This window comes from Neodiprion fabricii, chromosome 7 (assembly GCF_021155785.1).
Source record: "Neodiprion fabricii isolate iyNeoFabr1 chromosome 7, iyNeoFabr1.1, whole genome shotgun sequence".
Classification (NCBI taxonomy): domain Eukaryota; kingdom Metazoa; phylum Arthropoda; class Insecta; order Hymenoptera; family Diprionidae; genus Neodiprion; species Neodiprion fabricii.
This window is the reverse complement of record NC_060245.1, coordinates 8,455,543-8,476,056: the sequence shown is the minus strand read 5'-3', so window position 1 is coordinate 8,476,056 and position 20,514 is coordinate 8,455,543. Positions and strand designations below refer to the sequence as shown.

General features: G+C 40.1%; 1 protein-coding gene across 1 annotated transcript in view; it reads left to right on the top strand.

The window, feature by feature from the left end:
* The window catches only part of LOC124185963 (dynein axonemal heavy chain 2), a 670,443-nt gene that overhangs the window by 506,321 nt on the left and 143,608 nt on the right, over window positions 1-20,514 (top strand). Inside the window, exons 31-32 of the mRNA XM_046577226.1 lie at window positions 10,662-10,946; window positions 14,095-14,285. Of these exons, the coding sequence (XP_046433182.1) occupies window positions 10,662-10,946; window positions 14,095-14,285 (476 nt within the window). The remainder of the gene's footprint in view (window positions 1-10,661; window positions 10,947-14,094; window positions 14,286-20,514) is intronic.

Here is a 20,514-nt window from a genome sequence, read left to right as displayed (position 1 = left end):
CTCAAAGACTACCGAGATCAACCCATGGCTGGTGGCTTGAGAGCTCCTCAAGGTTAAACATCCGGATATCTATCTGGTGGGGAAGGTGCTCAAGAAGCGCGGAAGAAAAATATACGTTAAATGGTTAGGTTTTGACAATACAAACAACAGTTGGATAAACGAATCGCATGTGTAACATTTGAATAAATGAATTTTTTGTAAAAACGTATGTCACTCTTTATTTTATATCCGACACACAACAAGTATGCGTCTTCATTTTTTAGACAATCGACAGACATATGCATCGTTGTACAATTTCTTATATTTCGGAGCGTTCCTATTCACCATCCTACATATCAATAATATTTTATACATCATGGTACAGTTATAAATTACAAAGCTAAGGTGTAGGCTTGTATTTCTTATATTTCGGAGCGTTCTTATTCACTATCCTACATAACAATAATATTTTATACATCATGGTACAGTTATAAATTACAAAGCTAAGGTGTAGGCTTGTAGCCCCACGGAAGCGTGTCGGTTGTATTTTGAAACACGATCCGCTTGTCGTCATTCCAGCTCAGTGCTACTTTCTGCTGTTCTACGGTGTATACCTCGTGCTTTCGACTCATAATCCAATGCTGATTTGAGGATAGATTTTCACGGTTCAAAACACATTCCAAATAATCGTGGAAAGTTATTTTTCTCAACGCTGATCCTTTGACACCTTTGGCACGTTTATTGTCTTTTTCATCTTCCAAGACTCGGAATGCGTACAACTTAGCTCTTAATCCTACAAATTCGAGCGTGATTTTTCCATTATTCTCATCTTTCATCAAGCCGAGAACTTTTTTGTTTGCTCGAGGTATTCCGTAAACGTTGTCAAGCGGATAATCAGAAGTATCGAATTTGTGCAAGTCCTCCTTAATGTGTTCGTATATGTCAGGGACGGTAAAATTATGAATCAAACTGTCGGTATCCGTGTAGATTAATTTTGCTCGGTTGCCGAATTTCTGCTCAATGTAATTGTAATGAAAATCGTAGATATATGTTTTAGCCAGATCCATGATGGAGAAACCTGCGTACAATGGTTTATTCAACTTGACTTACGTCTTACTCATTTTAACGATAATCATATCTTTGTCGAAAACGGTGCAGCTGTGAAAATTGGGTTTGGCTAAGGTAGCTCTAGCACCGTATCTTCCATCCCATTCCGTGATCAGCCTGACATCTCTATACTTCCTAACATTTTCCATAGTTTTGCCAAAAACTGCATTGTTCATTAGCTTGTAAAAATTTTTCTCAAATTCGTTGTCAGATTTTTTCGCAAATCGGTATTCAAATCTATATATTTTTTGAGCCACCGGGTTTGCCTGAATTTGAGAACTCCATGAATTTTGAGTGATTTTGAGCCTAATTGTAAGCATTGTTTCAAAACGCGGTAGTGAACAACGTAGTTTTTCTTGGAAAATAGCGTGGGCGTCAATTTCGGTTGCTTACTATTCGAGATCGGAGGTATGTAGTGCTCCGGACACAGTGGTAAATCCTTATGAATTTCATGCAGTTCCTTAGGATATTCCAAATCAACCTCCAGTGTGTAACCAAACTCCGCATCGTCCGAGATGGTAAGAACGTCGCATTGTCCGAAGTCTGATAACCATTTGAAGGAACTGTATAGCAGAGCAAAGCTCATAGCAGCACCGTACAAATTATTAACGTCAAAGTACATGAGATAAGATTCTTCGACCTCAGGATCGAATTCCTCTCCCATGTATCTATTGTTGGCCTTTGCGTATCTGTTCGAACACTGTGACACACCACCTCAAATACCCTTTTCGATGAACATAACCATGTCTATGTCGGTGAGAAGCTCGAGTTCGATGCCTGTACATTTGAACATTGCATCAAACGACAGACCGGGCGCTGTGTAGTAATGTGACGGGTCCAGTTTGTACGTCGTCCAACAGCTCTGTCGAAAGTTTTGAAAAACGTCGGCCAGTCAAAACACGACCGTCTGTAAATACAAGTCTGAATACTCTCCCAAAGTTTGAACGTTAAAAGTTTGCCAAACTTTACATGCATGTGCATAGTCGTCGTCTGATATATCCCGATCATTTAATTTTGAGTAAAATTGTTGTTTGGATGGTAACCGTGTGTCCTCGAGCTTCTCCCAACTATCTGTATATTCGTACGGGAACACTCCTTTTCTGGTCAATAACGGAAATATATCTGAGCTATGATAAAATTTTCGTGTGATTGATTTCTGATCATCACCGAGATACGTTGCTAATTTCTCAAGACTACTGGGTATGAAACGGTACGAATCTACGAATCTAAACTTTATATCTTTCCCCTCGACGTATTTTGTAAAAGAAATGTACTTTTCTTTGTTTACGGGTAGAAGCTCAATTCTGCCCTCGAACGATGTAGCCAGTGCTTTGATCAGAAAATGTGAATCGTAACCCGACAGATTGTGGAATATCACTGGGACAGTGTGCGAATTTTGGTAATTTAGATTGCAACCTCGGTGAGCAGCACCACGGTACTTTCCCGTGAAATGGCAGTGATCACGATGTTTCACGTCTGTGAGTGTAAACGGTTTTTCACAAATGTGACACACTGTTGTTGAGTGAAATTCGTTGATTTGATTGAAATTTAGTGGTTCCATCGGTACAACAGTCTTGAAATAAACTTCTAACGAATGTGTCAATTCCGCTAACTCATTCACAAACCATTGAACGCAAGTCTCTTCACGATTAACTTTGAAATTCGAAAGCGAATCGTCAAACGCACAATGTAGATAGTAAGCTATACTATACGGAAGATGCTTCTGATAAATTGTTCTTGTACCCATCTTTTTGAGCGTAGGTTCCAGTAAACATTCAAGATCCGCGTAAATACAGAATGGAACGGTTTCTTTGTGCTTGAAATTTCTGAATTTGAGTATTTTTTCCCAATCTGTAGGTAGAATAACTTTGGTTTTGTTTAAATTCATGCAATCAGCTTCAATCAGCAATCAAAATTAAAATGAGGCAGACACCTGTCACACAACCAAGTATGACATTTATGCTTGGAAATTTGAGATCTTGTCAACCAAGACAGATTTCGAATCCATGCAAAATGAAAGATTCTAGTCTTCTCATAATTTTCCACATCTACATCGTCATTGTCGTTTTCAGACTCTATTACTAAAAGATGGATTGTAGGCTTATCAGACTTGTTTCGGCTTAAATAAATGGGTACGATTTCACTGCGCTTTTCCGCACTATCTATACGATAAACGTTGATTGAAGGGCTGTTAAGCTTCTCAAATTTTGGAATCTGGTCTAGAGACATAGGAAACTTTATACCATCATACCGTAGCACTGAGCTGAAATGTGGGTACGAGCTGGTCGCGTTAGGATGGTTGTTGTGGCTGGGAACAGAGCTGCGGTGACCGACCAGAGGATGCAATACGAGTCGCTGTTACGGATGTTGACGACAGCCTTCTTATCACTGATATGTTTAGGTAACGGGGTGTATGTGAAGACACCGCCTCGTAGTGGCACGTACTTGTTGATGTTCACAGTCAAATTGATTATCTCGGTCAGCGACCAGCCTGAATCCTTTTTCTGGAAATCTTCCACCTTTTTCAACAAACGCTCCGTCGCGTTTTCGATGAACCATTCGCTGATATCCGTTGTCTGGATGATGATTTCATTTCTCGTATTAAAAAATTTGATCTCTTCCACCGTGCGATCAACTTTTTCAAGTTCAAATTTATAAGCCAGGATAACGTTGGCTTTCAAGCTCCTGTCTTTCTTCAGAGCGTTTTTCAGTCTCGTCACAGCTAGTACCTTTGCGTCTTCTAGAAATCTCTCCACATCTTTATGCTTCAAATTGACGATGGATCCAGTTCGAATTCTACTTTCGAAAGCTGATTCCAAATCTTCCCACCGTACTCGATCGCTCCTTCGTCGGCTTCGTAATCCGTCACCCACTTTCTGCAATTGTTGAAATTTGACTGTCAACGATTTCAGAATTCCAATTGTAGTTAAAATTCTTGTCTTCTCCCCGATCGTTGAGGCGTTGTTGCGTAAGATTTTATTTAAAAGCCTGATATTTTGGGTTTCGAGTCGAATCCATTTTGCAATTTCTGCCGGCGACGATATTTCCGATAAAATCTTGAACGCCGATTCCATAACATCGATCAATCTCAAACACTTCGCGGATTCCATCTTGAGCTCTTTCCTCACGTATACTTGACAGCTTGTGACGTAATGATCGTTTGCAGTGATGAGCGTCCTTTTTACACGGCAGCTGTACGGATGCGCGCGCACCTTTTGGCATTCCAACAGCGATGGTAACCCAACACCGCAGATCCATGGCTTTGAATGTACCGCGGCTATCGGTCGACCTTGGATATCAAACCGACATCCGAGTAAGTGAAAAACAATTCTGGGAACCAATAATTTTGGAATGTCACGTGGTTGATAAGGTGGGAAAGGAATGTGAGGTGGTTGACGTGACACGTCAGCGATATCCGAGTGGATAAAAAACAATTCTTCGAACTATTAATTTTGGAATGTCGCATGGCTGATAAGGTGGGAAAGGAATGTGAGGTTGTTGATGTTACACATCGGCAGTCCTACCGTGGGAAAGGAATTCGGAGTGGTTCATGTTACACATCAGCAGTCCTATCGTGGGAAAAGAATGCGGGACGGTAAAAAAGTTCTCGCCCCCGCTGCGCCCTCTACCGTTGGCAGGCGAGCACTACAGACCTTCGGTCGGTAAGATTGTCGGTAAAACAGCACGACTTTGACCCTTGATTGATACAACTGTCGGTAAGGTTGAACGGTTTTGACCTTCGGTACGGCAGACTGTGACGTCATCGCGGAAAAGGGTTTGAGTCTGGGGAGAATGTATAGGCGGACTGGTCGGCTTGGTCGGTAAGTGTCGGTAACAGGAATCTGCGTGTGGAACCCCCCTTGCTATACTACTGATTCTAAACTAACGAATAACCGAGGTTAGTAGAAAGTGGTTTCTTGAAAAAGAAGATGGTCGTAACTGTACAATACAGTTGAACATCTGTTCCTACTGGCTATAAATAGAAAGGTTTGTACTACATAATAGGGGTCCGTATAATTTCCAGGTACAATTTTTAACGTTATGAAAGAATTTAAAAGTTTTCGGTTTAAAAGAAGATGTACTAAATTATTTTCTGCTTAAAATGTAATTAGTGTAAATGAGAATATAATTAAAATGTAATTAAAGTATTTCCCTTAATAATTTTTTAATAACATGAATAGGTTACAAGTTATAAATGTCACTGAACAGATAGTTCATTCATTAATGAAAAAAGTTATTTATTATAATGTAATATTTAAAAAAAAATAAAAATTATTAATAATTATATATTTCTCAATAATTTTAAACTCTATGAGGCGTGTTTTTGATCGGGACCACCGGCTGACCTTAAATGATACGCTACATAGTTGAACACTGCGCGCTTACTGCCCTCCATCTCGAAAACGATTCAACGTATAAAAAACTTTTGAGACAAAAGTTGCAGAGAATTTTATCTTCTATAATATTGATGAAAATACAAATAGCGTAAACGCCAAAGGAAACGAGATATTTGCAAAAAATGTCCAACAAATCGATTTTTGTGACCTTGGACCTTAATTTTTGACAGACGCAGACACCTTACAATATGTAGGTTTTGAGACAAGTTTTAGGATGTCGAAATAAAAGTTTATACAAGTATACAGCTGGGTACCTCGAATTCCGTGATTCTTACCTTATTTTGACTAAGATGACTGGAATGTGAATGCAAAGTGAAGCCTGATGTATTGTACTCAATATAACACATTGATTCAATCGAACGAAGGTAGTAAGTCGATAAGAGATTGCTAATTCAAAATCCCGAGATGTTACGAGATGAAAAGCGATGTACAGAATCCTTTAAATTCTGATACAAGCCAGCGGTAAGGTACGTGGCCATAGCCTTCCGAACGCCACTTGTAAGTCAGTTGGGTCAATTTACGGTCAGTTTTAGGTCAGTGACGCTCGTGACCTGCAAGAATAATTACGAATCCTAAAATAATTGAGACCTTCGACTATTTCACCGTTTCAATGAAGCTGATTGCAGTTCACTTAGCGTAAATCTATCATCTTGAAAGCAACCAGACCCTAACTTGAATGACTGTTACGATTCGGATTATTTTTTGGACATGATGTAATTCTTAAAAACATTTCATGAAAATTAATTTCTGACAACAGTGTGTGCTAACCTTCATGTGCAGAGTCCACAGGGCCACTGAAAGTATTGTGGGTGTTGTGTCACGTGAGAATTTCAGAGTCTTCTCAAGAAACCGTATCATTTTTTCGTAAAACTTTGAATCGATTTGAAATATCTCATGAAATGGTCGGACTTCTGTTAAGAGGTGCGCTCTGGTCAGCTAGGCTGAATGAACATCATACAGATTAGAAATCCGTTTGTTTCGTGGTCGAAACGATCACGTTACAAAATTTTTTGAATTAAATTGACGCCTCACAAAGCGATAAGACGGATTTTGGTAAGTTCGTTTCATTTTTCACATGACACCACACTTGAAACACCTTCGGTGATTATTCAAACGGGGTAGTGATAACAAACGCATAGTCCCATGGTTACTATCCTACAGGCAATGAATCCATCATATAATTTTGGTTGCTATCTGCCGGCAATGCGTCATTCACTTAAGAGCCCTGGACTACGAAATTTCAGTATACATCATACATAAAAAAGTGGTAAATGTTGGTGAACGGTCAGTGAGTGCGTTACATAAAATTTCATTAACATTTCGATCCGAGTAGGGGTCCTCTTCAGAACGAATCAATTATTCATTTAACTGCCAAGAACATAGAATTCAACAGTTAGGAAGGTGAGATCAATGAATACCACAATATTAAGAATTATTATCCATTTCACATTGGAAAGTAACATTCCAAATATCTATTCTGACTAACAAATGTATTGTGACGTGGATTTTTCCCGCACCTTGGCCACTCGGAGAAGATGACCGAGAACTTACCGCGCGCACAATAATTTGGCGTCCACGATGTACCCTGAATCTAAAAACAATATCGCGAAATTTTGTTGGGCGCCTGGCGTAATCAACACGCCTCGAAATCGTTAATGCGCTATACTGTGGGAATAGGCTCGGTAGCTCAGTACCGCGGAGACGGATGGGATAATTTTTGGATAGAGAGAGAGCGCGAGATACTCAACACCAACACGTTATTTCATCAAGTTAATACAAAATTAAAATAATATATTTCCAGCTAGCGATAATACAAAACAAAAGAAATAATAATTCAAAAGTCGCTCTTCGCAATTCAACCTACAGAACAAGAGAAATAATAATCCAAATGTCGCTCTCCGCGATGCAAAATACAAAGCCAGGGAAATAATAATCCAAAAGTCGCTCTTCGCAATTTCAAGCACAAAATAAGAGGAATAATAATCCAAACGTCGCTCTTCGCGATTCCAAATGCAAAACAAGATAAAGAATAATTCAGAGTCGCTCTTCGCGATTCAAACTGCCAAATACTTAGGTCTAACAAATCCAAAAAAAAGAACCAAACAACCAAAAAAAAGTTTAATAATTCTAGAGGGTGTCTAAGCCTACGTGCGCTAGTCGCTGCCTTAATAATAACAATAACCCAAAAACCAAAACAGAATTTGACCCGACGCGCGGACCGCGATCGTCCTCTCCGGGAGTACGCTTATCGCCACCTTGACTACTATGCTCGAGGGAGGAGAAACAAACTTTATTTGGTCGCACGGGCCGCGTGGGTCGCAATCTTAATTATTACCTTAATTACTATTTTCTTGTTCCTACTTTGGGACAACTCATTACCACGCATCCGAGTTCAACTTTCTGCGCGACGTCATAACGCGGTTCGCGAGTTCGAACGCTCCCCCTTTAACAGTTCGCGACCTACACGAGAAGTGACACTCTATCTTAAGTGATTCGACGCAACCCCGTGCAACGGAATTTGGTTACACTCAACTTGAAACAATAGTGCCTCGACTCAAACCCGTGACTCTACTCGACCTTCTCGGTCACTCAAAATTGGCTCTATTTTATTACGCGCAACTCAGGCTACGGTCACCAAGCAAAGGTATCGGCCAAAGAATTTCGAGTACTTTCGAGAAAGTCAATCCTCGATGGCTATCCGTTCCTCGGCAAGCCGTTATTTAGTGACTCTCGATATTCTTTCGCGAGAATATTAACAGCGCGTACCGCTCCACATCCAGCTCACAAGCTTTCCAACCCCCTCGTGACTGGTGACGGCCATCGTCCTTCGCAACAACACCCAAAATTTATCCAAACAAAAAAAAAAAGAAAACGAAACTCAAAGTCAACTCAAATCTTAAAAGGTGACACCGCCTTGGTCAATCGCCAGAACTAGAGTGAGTCCTCAATGGCCGATCGGTCGTAACGCCGATTTCGTCAGGCTATTCCCTTCGTTAAGTCATAACCCTAAGAATTCGCAACAATCGATCCGTTTGATTTCGATTTCGGAGATTGCGCGACTTGGCGCGCACCTGTCGTCGCTTCGCGGCGCAGAACTTAAGGCTAGATCGCGATGTCGTCGTCCGTGCAGCTTTATGGTGCCCCTGAGTTGGGCGGGGTGGTGCTCCCTCGTCGCTGGACGGTCTCTCGCGGCTGCCTTTATCCGATGTAGGCAGGGCGACCGGGGGAAGCTGCGGCGCGCCGGCCGCCAGCGGGAATCGCGTCCACCTTGGGTTCCCGCGCTGCAGGGTTCTGCCTGCGTTGGCTCCCCCTCCGCAGCCTCGGCGTCTTTCCCGCAAGATCGTCGCTGTTTGACCTCGCCGAAATATCCTCAGTGACGGAGCTGGCCGCTAGCCTGTGGCTGATATTCTCACCAAAAAAAAGGAATGAAAAATAGGACCTGCAATATCTCGATCACGATTCGCCATTACGGTCCTGTCGAAGCTCGGATGCGTGATTCCAGTTCCGGCGCCCCTCTACAATTACTTCGCACCCGATCCCTGAAGCCCTTATCTCTGGCTTCCGCCCAAGGTTCAGGGAGCACCTTGTAGCGTGCATGCATAAAAGAAATACCACGTTACAGTTTATAAACAATTAAGGGAAAGCTTACCTTGTATAAGAAGATCAGAGATTAAAAACACTAATCAGGAATCATAAAATTCAAAAACGAGAGAGATGGTTCTTCGGATTAGGTGATCGAAGACCATTGACAGCTGCTCCAATCGATAAACAATGTAGGTTATATGAATTATTTACACTTATTAAATGAATTAGCGGTGAGATATTCCGGAAAGCAAAAGGTCTCAAAGTTGAAAAAAAAGATGCCGACAACCATGTTAAATTGGTATCCTCATCTCCCAGTACTTTATATCAAAAATAATTGAGTTAACTGTTGAACATAAATAAAAACAACACTTGGGCAAATTACCGGTAGCCCTGAAAGAAGGGAAACTGGGATAGCATGAAATAGGAAATAATAGCAGAGTGGGAAACTCAAAGGATGTATAAATTAGAGCTGGATATTGTGTGATATGTGGTCAGTAATAAGGGATTTGTAGACATTACTCAGGTATTCGACATCTCGTCTAAGGTTGACAGAATTTGAATGTCCTACAATGTTGCACATCTGTAGTAATAGGCGTTTGTAGTAATTATGTTCTTCATATACGGTTCTACTCTAAACGCCTATTACTAGAGATATGCAACATTGTAGGACATTCAAATTCTGTCAACCTTAGACAAGATGTCGAACACCTGAGTTATGTCTACAAATCCCTTATTACTGACCACATATCACACAATGTCTAGCTCTAAGTTGTTCATCCTTTGAGTTTCCCACTCTGCTATTGTTTCCTATTTCTTGCTATCCCGGTTTCTCTTCTCTCAGGGTTACCGGTAATTCGCCCAAGTGTTGTTTCTATCTACGTTCAACGGTTCACTCAGTTATTTTTGATATGGAGAACTGGGAGATGAGGATACCAATTTACAATGGTTGTCGACATCTATTTTTTTTAACTTTATGACCTTTTGCTTTCCGAAGTATCTCACCGCTAATTTATTTCATAAGTGTGAATAATTTATATAATCTACATTGTTTATCGATTGGAGCAGCTGTCAATGGTCTTCGATCACCTAATCCGAAGAACCATTTCTCTCCTTTTTGAATTTTATGATTCCTGACTAATGTTTTTAATCTCTGATCTTTTTATACAAGGTAAGCTTTCCCTTAATTTTTTACATACATTTGTTAATTAGAATAGATATTTGGAATGTTACTTTCCAATGTGCAATGGATAATAATTCTTCATATTGTGATATCCATTGATATAACCTTCCGAACTATTGAATTCTATGTTCTTGGCAGTTAAATAAATAATTGATTTGTTCTGAGGAGGGCCCCTACTCGGGCCGAAACGTTAACGAAATTTTATGTAACGCACTCACTGACCGTTCACCAATATTTACCACTTCATCATTAACGAGGTCGAAAATTCTAATTCTTCATTATGCACAAATGTTAAGCAGCAATAATTTAACTCACGTTTTAAGCATATCCATCATTTAAGAAACTCAAATTCTGTCACGATTTGCCCGCAATTTTTGCAAGTTAATAATTCAGTATATCCCCTATAATTTCAGATTAAGAGCAGACTTTCAAAGGAGGCGATAAAAGCTGGTTACCTGCCAACGACTGAAGCTGTATATTTGTATCTGATTGAGAGAGTACGAGCCAATATGCATATTATCTTATGTATGAGCCCAATTGGCAGTGCATTCAGAAATAGATTACGGCAATACCCATCTCTGATCAATTGTACTACTATCGACTGGTTCCTTGAATGGCCCAGAGATGCATTACTTGAAGTTGCCAACAAATTTCTAAAAAACTTCAACCTCATCCGTACCATCACTGGCGAGGACAGAGTGGTAATAAGAAATATTTTATCAATTTTTTAAGCATATCTGACAATTAGCTGAAGTAACATATGTTGTTATACCTTCAAAGAGCGAGTCCTTTAATGTGTCGAGAATGGGTGGGGCTTGACTCGAGGCTTACTCCTTTAAACAAGTAGAGAGGCTACAGAATTTCTCAAAATCAGTAGCATTCTAATATGATCAAGTTTGTTGAGATGTATACAGTTCTATGAATTTTATGCGTAACTTCTCGACGACAAAGCTCTTTCCATTCTCAAAACATGAGATGACACCCTATATTCAGGTCCATCGTCGTCTAGCCGGTCCACCTTCAAACCTCACGATCTTAGATTTCGTTTCATTTTAGTATATTGATATACATCATAAAGACTTTCTATGATTGTTTTAAACGATGAAAGTCTAATATGTCTCTGGCTGCTGAAAAAAAAAAATGGTGTTATTATTACGGATATCCCGTTGATTCGTAAAGTTAATAATATGTATATATTCTACCTCACATGCTTGATTCCGTGTTGGTCTTTCATGCATAAAGCCAAAAACCAGTGAATCTTTTTGTATGCTAGCAGGCTTAGAGTCTTAGACTCCTAATGATCGGTACAAACCTGAAGCATATTTCACGTTCAGGTGAAATTCAACGGTTCAATTGCGGGTTCGGAATATTTAATTTTTATATTTCATTTATTTTAATTGATATCCGAAATCGTCGTGAGGACGATTCAGGAAGCTTGCAACTGGCAGTATGATCAAGCTCCACGAAACGCCAAAATGATAGTCATTCAAAATCTATTGACCTACCTCAACACGGATCTTTTTGCGCCACCTCTTACGGGACGTTATGCGTTACAAGAATTGATAACAATCGATTCTAAATCAATTTTGCCTCCGGTGCTGTCTGACCGGCACCTGATGGAACATTTCAATGCAGAGTTCATCGATACATCGTAGTTTCGTTGCTTACGGAAATCTTCGGTGTTCCGGTGCTAATCAGGGTGAGGTAATTCCTCGTCACTAATTGAAGCGCTGATTTTCATAACGAGTAGCGTATGAGGAAGAAGCGGACAAAGGCTATGCCTCACCGGCCACTAGCGCGATTTCCTTTCACCTTGGACTACTACACGGCAGCGATCTACGTTGGCTCCCCATCTGCAGCCGAGATATCCTTCGTTTGAAATTGGCGACACTCCACTACTCCGTAATTCCTTCGAATTCGTCACTGACTCCTTGTCGATACCGTTTCCAAGCAGCTTACAGCGGCAAATTTGAATTCGAGGTATGATAACAATAGACTCTTTTGTCGACGTGAACCCGATAAATCGCTTCAATAATAATTGCATGGCAGTTCGACCAATCACAAGTTCGACTTATCACAACCGGGCATAAAATAGGGCGCCCGAGTATCACCATCAGTCTAAGAATCATTAATACTCGGCGGACTTTCACCGAGCAAACACGCTGAATCTCGAGGATTTTACCAAACAATGAGAAGGAGGCGGCGACGAGGTCTCTTGGCCTGTCAGCCAGAAGAATAAAACACCACAATAAATAGATATAATAAATGCATTATCAACAGGGGTTTATTTCGTCAATAATGACTGGGAACCTATTCTTGGATGAGCGTTGAATTCCGTGACTACGGGTGTGAAAGTGGTTCACCAGAAATGAAATACGCCATGAATTGAATCTGAAACAAAGATTATTTGATTTTAAATACAAGAATATCCTTCACCTTGTTTATTTCAATCAATTGTTTAAATCTCGAAAATTTTCTTTTTTTTCGCTTAACGAGCGGCTTTCGACATTTGATGATTAGCGTTTAATGACAAAAAAGACACAATGACATCAATTTCCTCCGTAGTGCATTTCGTGTCCGAAAGAATGCAATCATTTTCCCGACCCAATACAACAATATATCCAAAGAAAATAAAATCAAAGTTTATGAGGTTTGAGGGTGAGTTAGATGGTCGAGACCATATACGTCAGAGTATTCAAACCTGGTTTACATATCACCTCAATTTAACACCAAGAAAAATGCTCTATTATTTTTACAAAAGTCCATCCACTTCACAGTCGTAGAGTTGAATTAAATGAAATTTTAATTAGATAAAGTAAGTATTTATACATTTGATGGAGTGCAAAAAATATCCAATTTCTTGGACAATGACTTGATTTTAGTCGTAGAATGTTTCGATTGAGTCGAATCAATGAAAAATTCACCACTACCGAAAAAAATTATAACTTCTCGTGATCGAATTTTTGAATCGTATCCTCAAAGTTCTTTTTGTGTTCGTCAGCCACATTCTCATCTGTTAAAGTTTGATCTAGGCTGCTCATAATTTCTTACACGATGAAACGTTGAAATTCTTGAGCAGGTTTGATCTTTAAATAATTTTCCAATGGATTTTGCTTCCATAAACAGCATAATTAATTTATATACATACTGACTTCGCCAGCGTAACTAAAAGTTGCTATAGATTACAAGAGCACGAATGTGGGGGGCATGGTAAAAATCTGACATCACAGGAAAGATTGACTAGCAACGCTTTAAAATGTTGTTTTTGAACAAAACACATTTCAACGGAATTTCAGCTTGAGTAATAAAGCTAATCTAAAATGAGTGTCGTACGGCAATTTGAATTTCGGCTAGCTAATTACAAAATTCAACTTCTGGATGACCTCTACCCTCCCCCACTTTTTTTACACGCTCGAAATGTGTGTACGTATAAGCATAGAAAAAAATCAATTCATTTTCTCTTATGCGTTATAAGAAGAAAAACATCCAAAGTTCGACTCTTTTTTCGTGCGGCCATCGCGCTAGGTAGATTTGCCCCTTTAAGCTAGTTGAACACCTCAATTGGGTTCAACTGTATATTCAATTCAAGGTATGTAATTTTGGTTACCACGAGTGAAATTTCTTTTAACACGAGAAAAAAATTTGAACTAAGCTATTCAAGTACTGGCAAATAGAACTTCACAGAGTTTGTATTCAATTAAATTTGCCCCCATTTACGATTAGGATTCAGTTCGCCTTGGATATTAATTTTTTTTTGGTTTTATGCGTGCGTGTGGAATTTAGCATTATTTTGATTGCCACAAAATAGCTGAATTCTCAAAATCTACGTTTTATGCATATTTCTAGGAACCTAGAAGGTCATCAACAGCTATACCAAGACCCCCTCTGCAAGAGAGATTACGAGACGGGATCGCATCAGCCTTCTCCTTGATCCACGATTCAGTATCTCAATTTTCCAAACGAATGTCACTTGAAATGAAACGCTATAACTACGTGACTTCTACAAATTTTCTGGAGCTAGTAGCAGGATACAAAGAGTAATTTGATTCTATTAAGTACTTTTCTAATTTCTAGAGTAGTATTTATGCAACGAATTATGGAACACATGATCCTGTTAAAAATTGCGTATTATAGCGGTATAGCACATTCTAGTTCGTCTGTGCCACACAAATGGACATATTAAATATTTTGTGATCTGATGAATACGTGAAGACGCTGCGACTTGAGAATCTCTGTGCTTATTTGCAATTCTGTATAGCCCTATTATGCAAATAACGAGTATATGATTAATCGAGCACTGGGCTCGATACAAATGTTTATCAATTGTGGATCTAGAGATCTTTTAAATATCAGTCACCGATGATGAAAACTTGTATAATTTTTTTCGAGTGATTATAATTTTGTATAATTGGTGATGAGTGTAAAATAGAAAAAATAATTTGAGAAAATGGAAGGCGAAACTATCGTTGAATTGTACTGCAAGAGCGCTTGCATAATTTTGGAATGGAAATAACAAAGTGATAGAGACTGCCAATTTAAAACCGAAGGTACAATTAGGCTCTGAATCATATTAGGGCATCTTCGCAACACTAAGGATTGTGCTATCTCGTGTGAATTCCGTTTGAATTAATTCAGGAGACAAACTAGTAGCAATACAAGGGGGGTTCTGGATAGAAACACCTTCTTTACCGACCAAGCCGACCAGTCCGCCTGTTATCGACGGCAGCCATTTTTTTTTGATGGCGGCCATTTTGATTTTTTCGATGGGCGGGCAATTTTGACGATGGCCATTTTGACGGCGGCCATTTTTGATGGCGGTCATGATTTTTTCGATGGCGGCAATTTTGACGATGGCCATTTTGACGGCGGCCATTTTTGGCAATTTTGACGATGGCCATTTTGACGGCGGCCATTTTTGATGGCGGTCATGATTTTTTTCGATGGCGGCAATTTTGACGGCGGCCATTTTTGATGGCGGTCATGATTTTTTCGATGGTGGCCATTTTGACGGCGGCCTTTTTTTTTTTTTTTGATATATAACCAATAGTTTGCCTCAGGCGAAAAATAGTATTTTCCACGTACTTCGAATACATTCTTTTACGTTAATGGACCGGATGGTGACATCGCGATTAGATAGACAGGGAATGCCGATGACGATCCGTAAGCTTTCACGCTAATAGTACGTACTTCGAATACATTCTTTTACGTTAATGGACCGGATGGTGACATCGCGATTAGATAGACACAAAAAAACAATATTTTCCACGTACTTCGAATACATTCTTTTACGTTAATGGACCGGATGGTGACATCGCGATTAGATAGACACAAAAAAACAATATTTTCCACGTACTTCGAATACATTCTTTTACGTTAATGGACCGGATGGTGACATCGCGATTAGATAGACACAAAAAAAAAACAATATTTTCCACGTACTTCGAATACATTCTTTTACGTTAATGGACCGGATGGTGACATCGCGATTAGATAGACACAAAAAAACAATATTTTCCACGTACTTCGAATACATTCTTTTACGTTAATGGACCGGATGGTGACATCGCGATTAGATAGACACAAAAAAAACAATATTTTCCACGTACTTCGAATACATTCTTTTACGTTAATCGACCGGATGGCGCCATCGCAATTAGATTTCGCGCTAATAGTTTGCCTCAGACGAAAAAAATAATATTTTCCACGTACTTCGAATACATTCTTTTACGTTAATGGACCGGATGGTGACATCGCGATTAGATAGACACAAAAAAACAATATTTTCCACGTACTTCGAATACATTCTTTTACGTTAATGGACCGGATGGTGACATCGCGATTAGATAGACACAAAAAAAACAATATTTTCCACGTACTTCGAATACATTCTTTCACGTTAATGGACCGGATGGTGACATCGCGATTAGATAGACACAAAAAAAACAATATTTTCCACGTACTTCGAATACATTCTTTTACGTTAATGGACCGGATGGTGACATCGCGATTAGATAGGCAGAGCGGAAATTTCACATTCGAAAAAAATATTAATAGAATTCCAGATTCTAGAAGTTTCTCAAGGAATACGGATATAAAAGACTGAAATTCAGGCTCGAAAGACAGTCTTGTACCTTCAGCTCTCATGAAGAGAACTCCAAGTAAAGCAGAACTAAAACAGCGAATCGATCTGTTCCTAAAAAATATTCACGACTTGAAAACCATTGTGAATCAGAAGTCAGAACTAAGCACAGTGACAAAAAAGTTTGCAAATTTAAATTTATCAAAAACACGTAACTGGTGAACATTAAAAAAATGGATTTCACAAAATTGAACAAAGTGGCAAGCATGGCCGATTTTCGACCGACGAAGAAATTGACCGAGCTGGAAATTTTCAAAATATACAACGTCACCAATATTCGACAAGTTCAAACGAGGTTTGGAAAGCGTGTCGTCACAGATCTGAACGACGAATTCAGCATCTTCTTACCGGCACGGGTTGCGCGAATGCTCAACGAGGACGAGACTCAGTACCAGAAATTGGTGCAGGCGACGGAGGAGGAGCGGCTGCTCTTGCAATATCTGGGCGGCCAGTATGGGCAAATCGAGTTCAAAGATGCGTCGGCTCTCGTCTAACTTGTACACCGTACCAGGACAACGTGTACAGCGTCTCCTTACACCACTGTTCCATATATATATATGTATAGAAGAATCAATTACAATAATTAACATTGATCGATGTAAAAAAAAAAAAGCTAAAAAAACATGAGAGCTGTCATGGGACAGCCGGTACGAACGAAGTTCCTTACGCTACAAAGAGACGCTATACTGATGCCGCTTGTTTTCTTTCCGAGCGCTGTGTGAGAGAGAGAGAGAGAAAGTGGGAAAGCTATGAGAAAGAAAGAGAGGCAAAGTATAGACGTACGCTGTGAGAGAGCGCGCTGCGGCCCAAAGTATAGTTGTACGCTGTAGGAGAGAGAAAGAGGGGCGAAGTATAGTCGTGCGCTGTGAGTGAGCGAGACCGCTGCTGCCGTCTCCCACCCCAAGCGCTGAGACAGAAAGAGAGAGCGCGCGCACACGCTGGAATAGAGAGAGAGAGAGAGAGGGAGATCGCGCGCACTATAGCAAACGAGCACTATAGCCAAAAAGTGTCGGTTTTTTGGTGTCGTTTTTTTCCGCCTAGCCCCTACGGTGAACGAGCGATAAGGAACTTCGTTCCAAAAAAAAAATGAAATGTTTTATTGAATAAACAAAAAAAATGCGTATACATTTTTTTTTTTGCTCTCTTCACCCTTTTAGTTCACTAATGATCTGAAACAGAGAAAAGCAGCGATTGCGATTTCGATCCCGTGCGTTCTCCATCGTTTTGACGATATTTGAGTATGTTTCAACAGCCATGACTTTAACGCTGATATTTGTAGAATTTTGATGAATTTTTGACTTGCATGTGCCGTGTAAGACTGATGAGTCTCGGCGTTGAATTCTGGAAGGTTCTGAAATAAACTCTTAACTAGTGGGACAGAGGTTCTGAATAAACGGTTGTTATTAACGATGCAAAATATTTTATTGAAAAAAACAGCTCAAGATTACAGTTTTACATGAAATTCGTAATGCTAATGTATGAGTGTTCTTACTCAACGGTATCGTATCCATGCGTTAGACAATGAGAATGAATAACTGTTCGAGGAGATACCGATTGTCTTTTGTGTTTGAGTAAAAAATTTCGCAGTAACAATACGTTTTGGGCTGCACAGTTTGGACGTAATATAGCGTGATGCGTACAGTTTGAATTCGTGTCCGACATTTCATTCAACTTCTGCAACGACGGACAACTCAAATCCATCATTTCAACGACTTCAACTTTTTCACCCAGAAGTTTCTGCAGCCAACTTTTCTTCTCCAAACCTTTTACGTAAACTGTTGAAGCCTTACGCAGCAGCGTACATTCGATGGTGAAGTCGAGCTTCTCGAAAGGTAAATCACCACCTTCCCAGGATAGTCCATGATAATTCCGTGACAGCCACAAATTGTCGCTTTTGAATGGAGCAAGTAAATAATTCCAATCGTACGGAGGTTCGAAGAGAAAAATTGACGGGTTGGTATGTTCGTCGAGTGACACAACTGCCAACTCTTTTGGTGTAAAACCGGAACCCTGTCTTCTGAATCCTTGTACGTCGACTATGAACTCCATCGTGAAAAAAAAAATTGAATCGATTGTCACAACGTTCAAGGTTTTTATACCAATTTTCTCACCCCACCACTCAGCGGGTTATATTCAATTATACGATCATGTAAAATCAAGCAGTAGGCAGATGTACCGGTAGGAAAGTTATTCTTCGCCTCAAATTCGATACGAATATCTACCGGTTCAGATTTCAGAGCCTCGTTTTGTTTCGAACAGTCGATGAAAATCAAAGGTTTGTACTGTAGAAATTCGCTCTTCGTCAACAGAGGCTCGGGTTCTTTGCCGTAATAGGTGGCTTGAAAGTTTGCGTACATCTCGTACAGTAATGCAAAGCGATTGTGACTCATGTCCAAGTTCAGGTTACCGTACGGATAATACTCGGAATTCAAGAAGAGCTTGACGTCAGTAATGTTACAGTGATCAAGATGACTGGCATTTTTGCCGGCTTTGTTTTTTCGATTCGTTTGAAAACCGAGCATGACAAATCGCGGTTTTTCCAAATGGGTGGACGTTTTCACAGTCCAAACGTGTTTCGTGGTTGCCGGTAGCAAAGGATATCCGTGCAACTCCCAACTGCGGAAGCTCATGGAGACTGGTGTATCTTTCTCAATGAAATTCAACAGTGCGATTTTTCGTTGATCCGAGAGCTTCACGTAGGGTACTAACCATTCCACCTGATCGATCACGATTCTAAAGTCTTCGTCTTGATTTTGAACGATGGCATTCAAATCACTTTTTGATCTTGTAAGAATCAGCTCGTGTTTCGCGTTAACGACGATCTTGCGATAGTCTTCAGCGAAGCCCAATATCATGCTCAAGGGAATAACTACGTCAAAGTTACCATCGGCATCAGTTAATTTTTTCGTTTCCTGAACATCGAGCCATCCAGCATTTTCCATAAGCCAACTTTGACCAGGGTTGAGCGAAGCGAAACCTTTCAGCAAGCTGGTCAGACCAACGTTTTTACATTTATCAATCTCTACGGCGTTGAGTTCGTACCGTACATCTTCGAACAAATGGCAGATGGCGTTATTGACCAAAGTTGTGATCGCTGCTGCGGTGCCGTCCGATTTGAGCAATTTTCCAGAGATATGCAGCGAACTCTTGCTCGGTAATACGCATAAATCCTGATGCTGAACGGTGATTCGAATCTCATCGCTGTTGTTGAAAGTTGACGATGCGTACGGTTTGTGTGCGTGTATTTCTTGGTGTGCGATTGATTCGTCAAAGACGACAGGTGTTTGAATGCTCAATATTTCCTCCTCCATGGTACGGAGCATACAACGAAACAGCAGAATCGCAGTTTTATTTGTCGGAAATTCCTTTTCCAAAAGGTGTCAGCTTTAGACCCAGAGCTATCAGGAACTCCACGTTTCGACGTGTTAGCGGTTCGGGAATCGATCGATGACTGACTTGATCGGGACATGCTGACTTACTGATATAACTCTTTTTGGTCAATCTGTTATATACAATACCCATCTTTTATTGTGATTTGATGTGCAGTCTCACAGTTATAACTTCTCCGCGAAAATTAACCAGATCTCCGTCTTGATCGACTAACCGAAGCTGCACGTGATCTATGGTCTTGACGGTGATCGGAAGGTAAATGACGTGCGACGGTACTTCCACGATCTTATATCCCGGTGGAACGATAGGGAAAAATTCGTGAATAGTATGCACTTTATGTCCATTGACGTAGGCACCCGTTGTAATGCTGCATTCGACTTGCAACGCGTTGACCTTGAGAATAGTTACAGGCATATCCGAATGGTGAGTTTGATTAGCTGCCAATACGCGCGGTGTGAATCCGAGAAGCTGACCAATAGAATCCTCAGGTTCCAAATCTACGATATGGTTACATTTGATTTCGCTGCGTAACGTATTATTGTTAGGCTTTATACTGATTTCAATGTCGGTATTTTTTAACGCGTCTTGAACATTCTTTTCAATATCCTCAATTTCGTAGCTGCCAGTGGATATAGTGACTACGTTGTCGGCTACGTAAATTTTATTGCGACCGACATCGACGTTGGGAATGGAATTGAAGGTTAACAGTTCAACGAGACCGAGAACATAATTTTTGT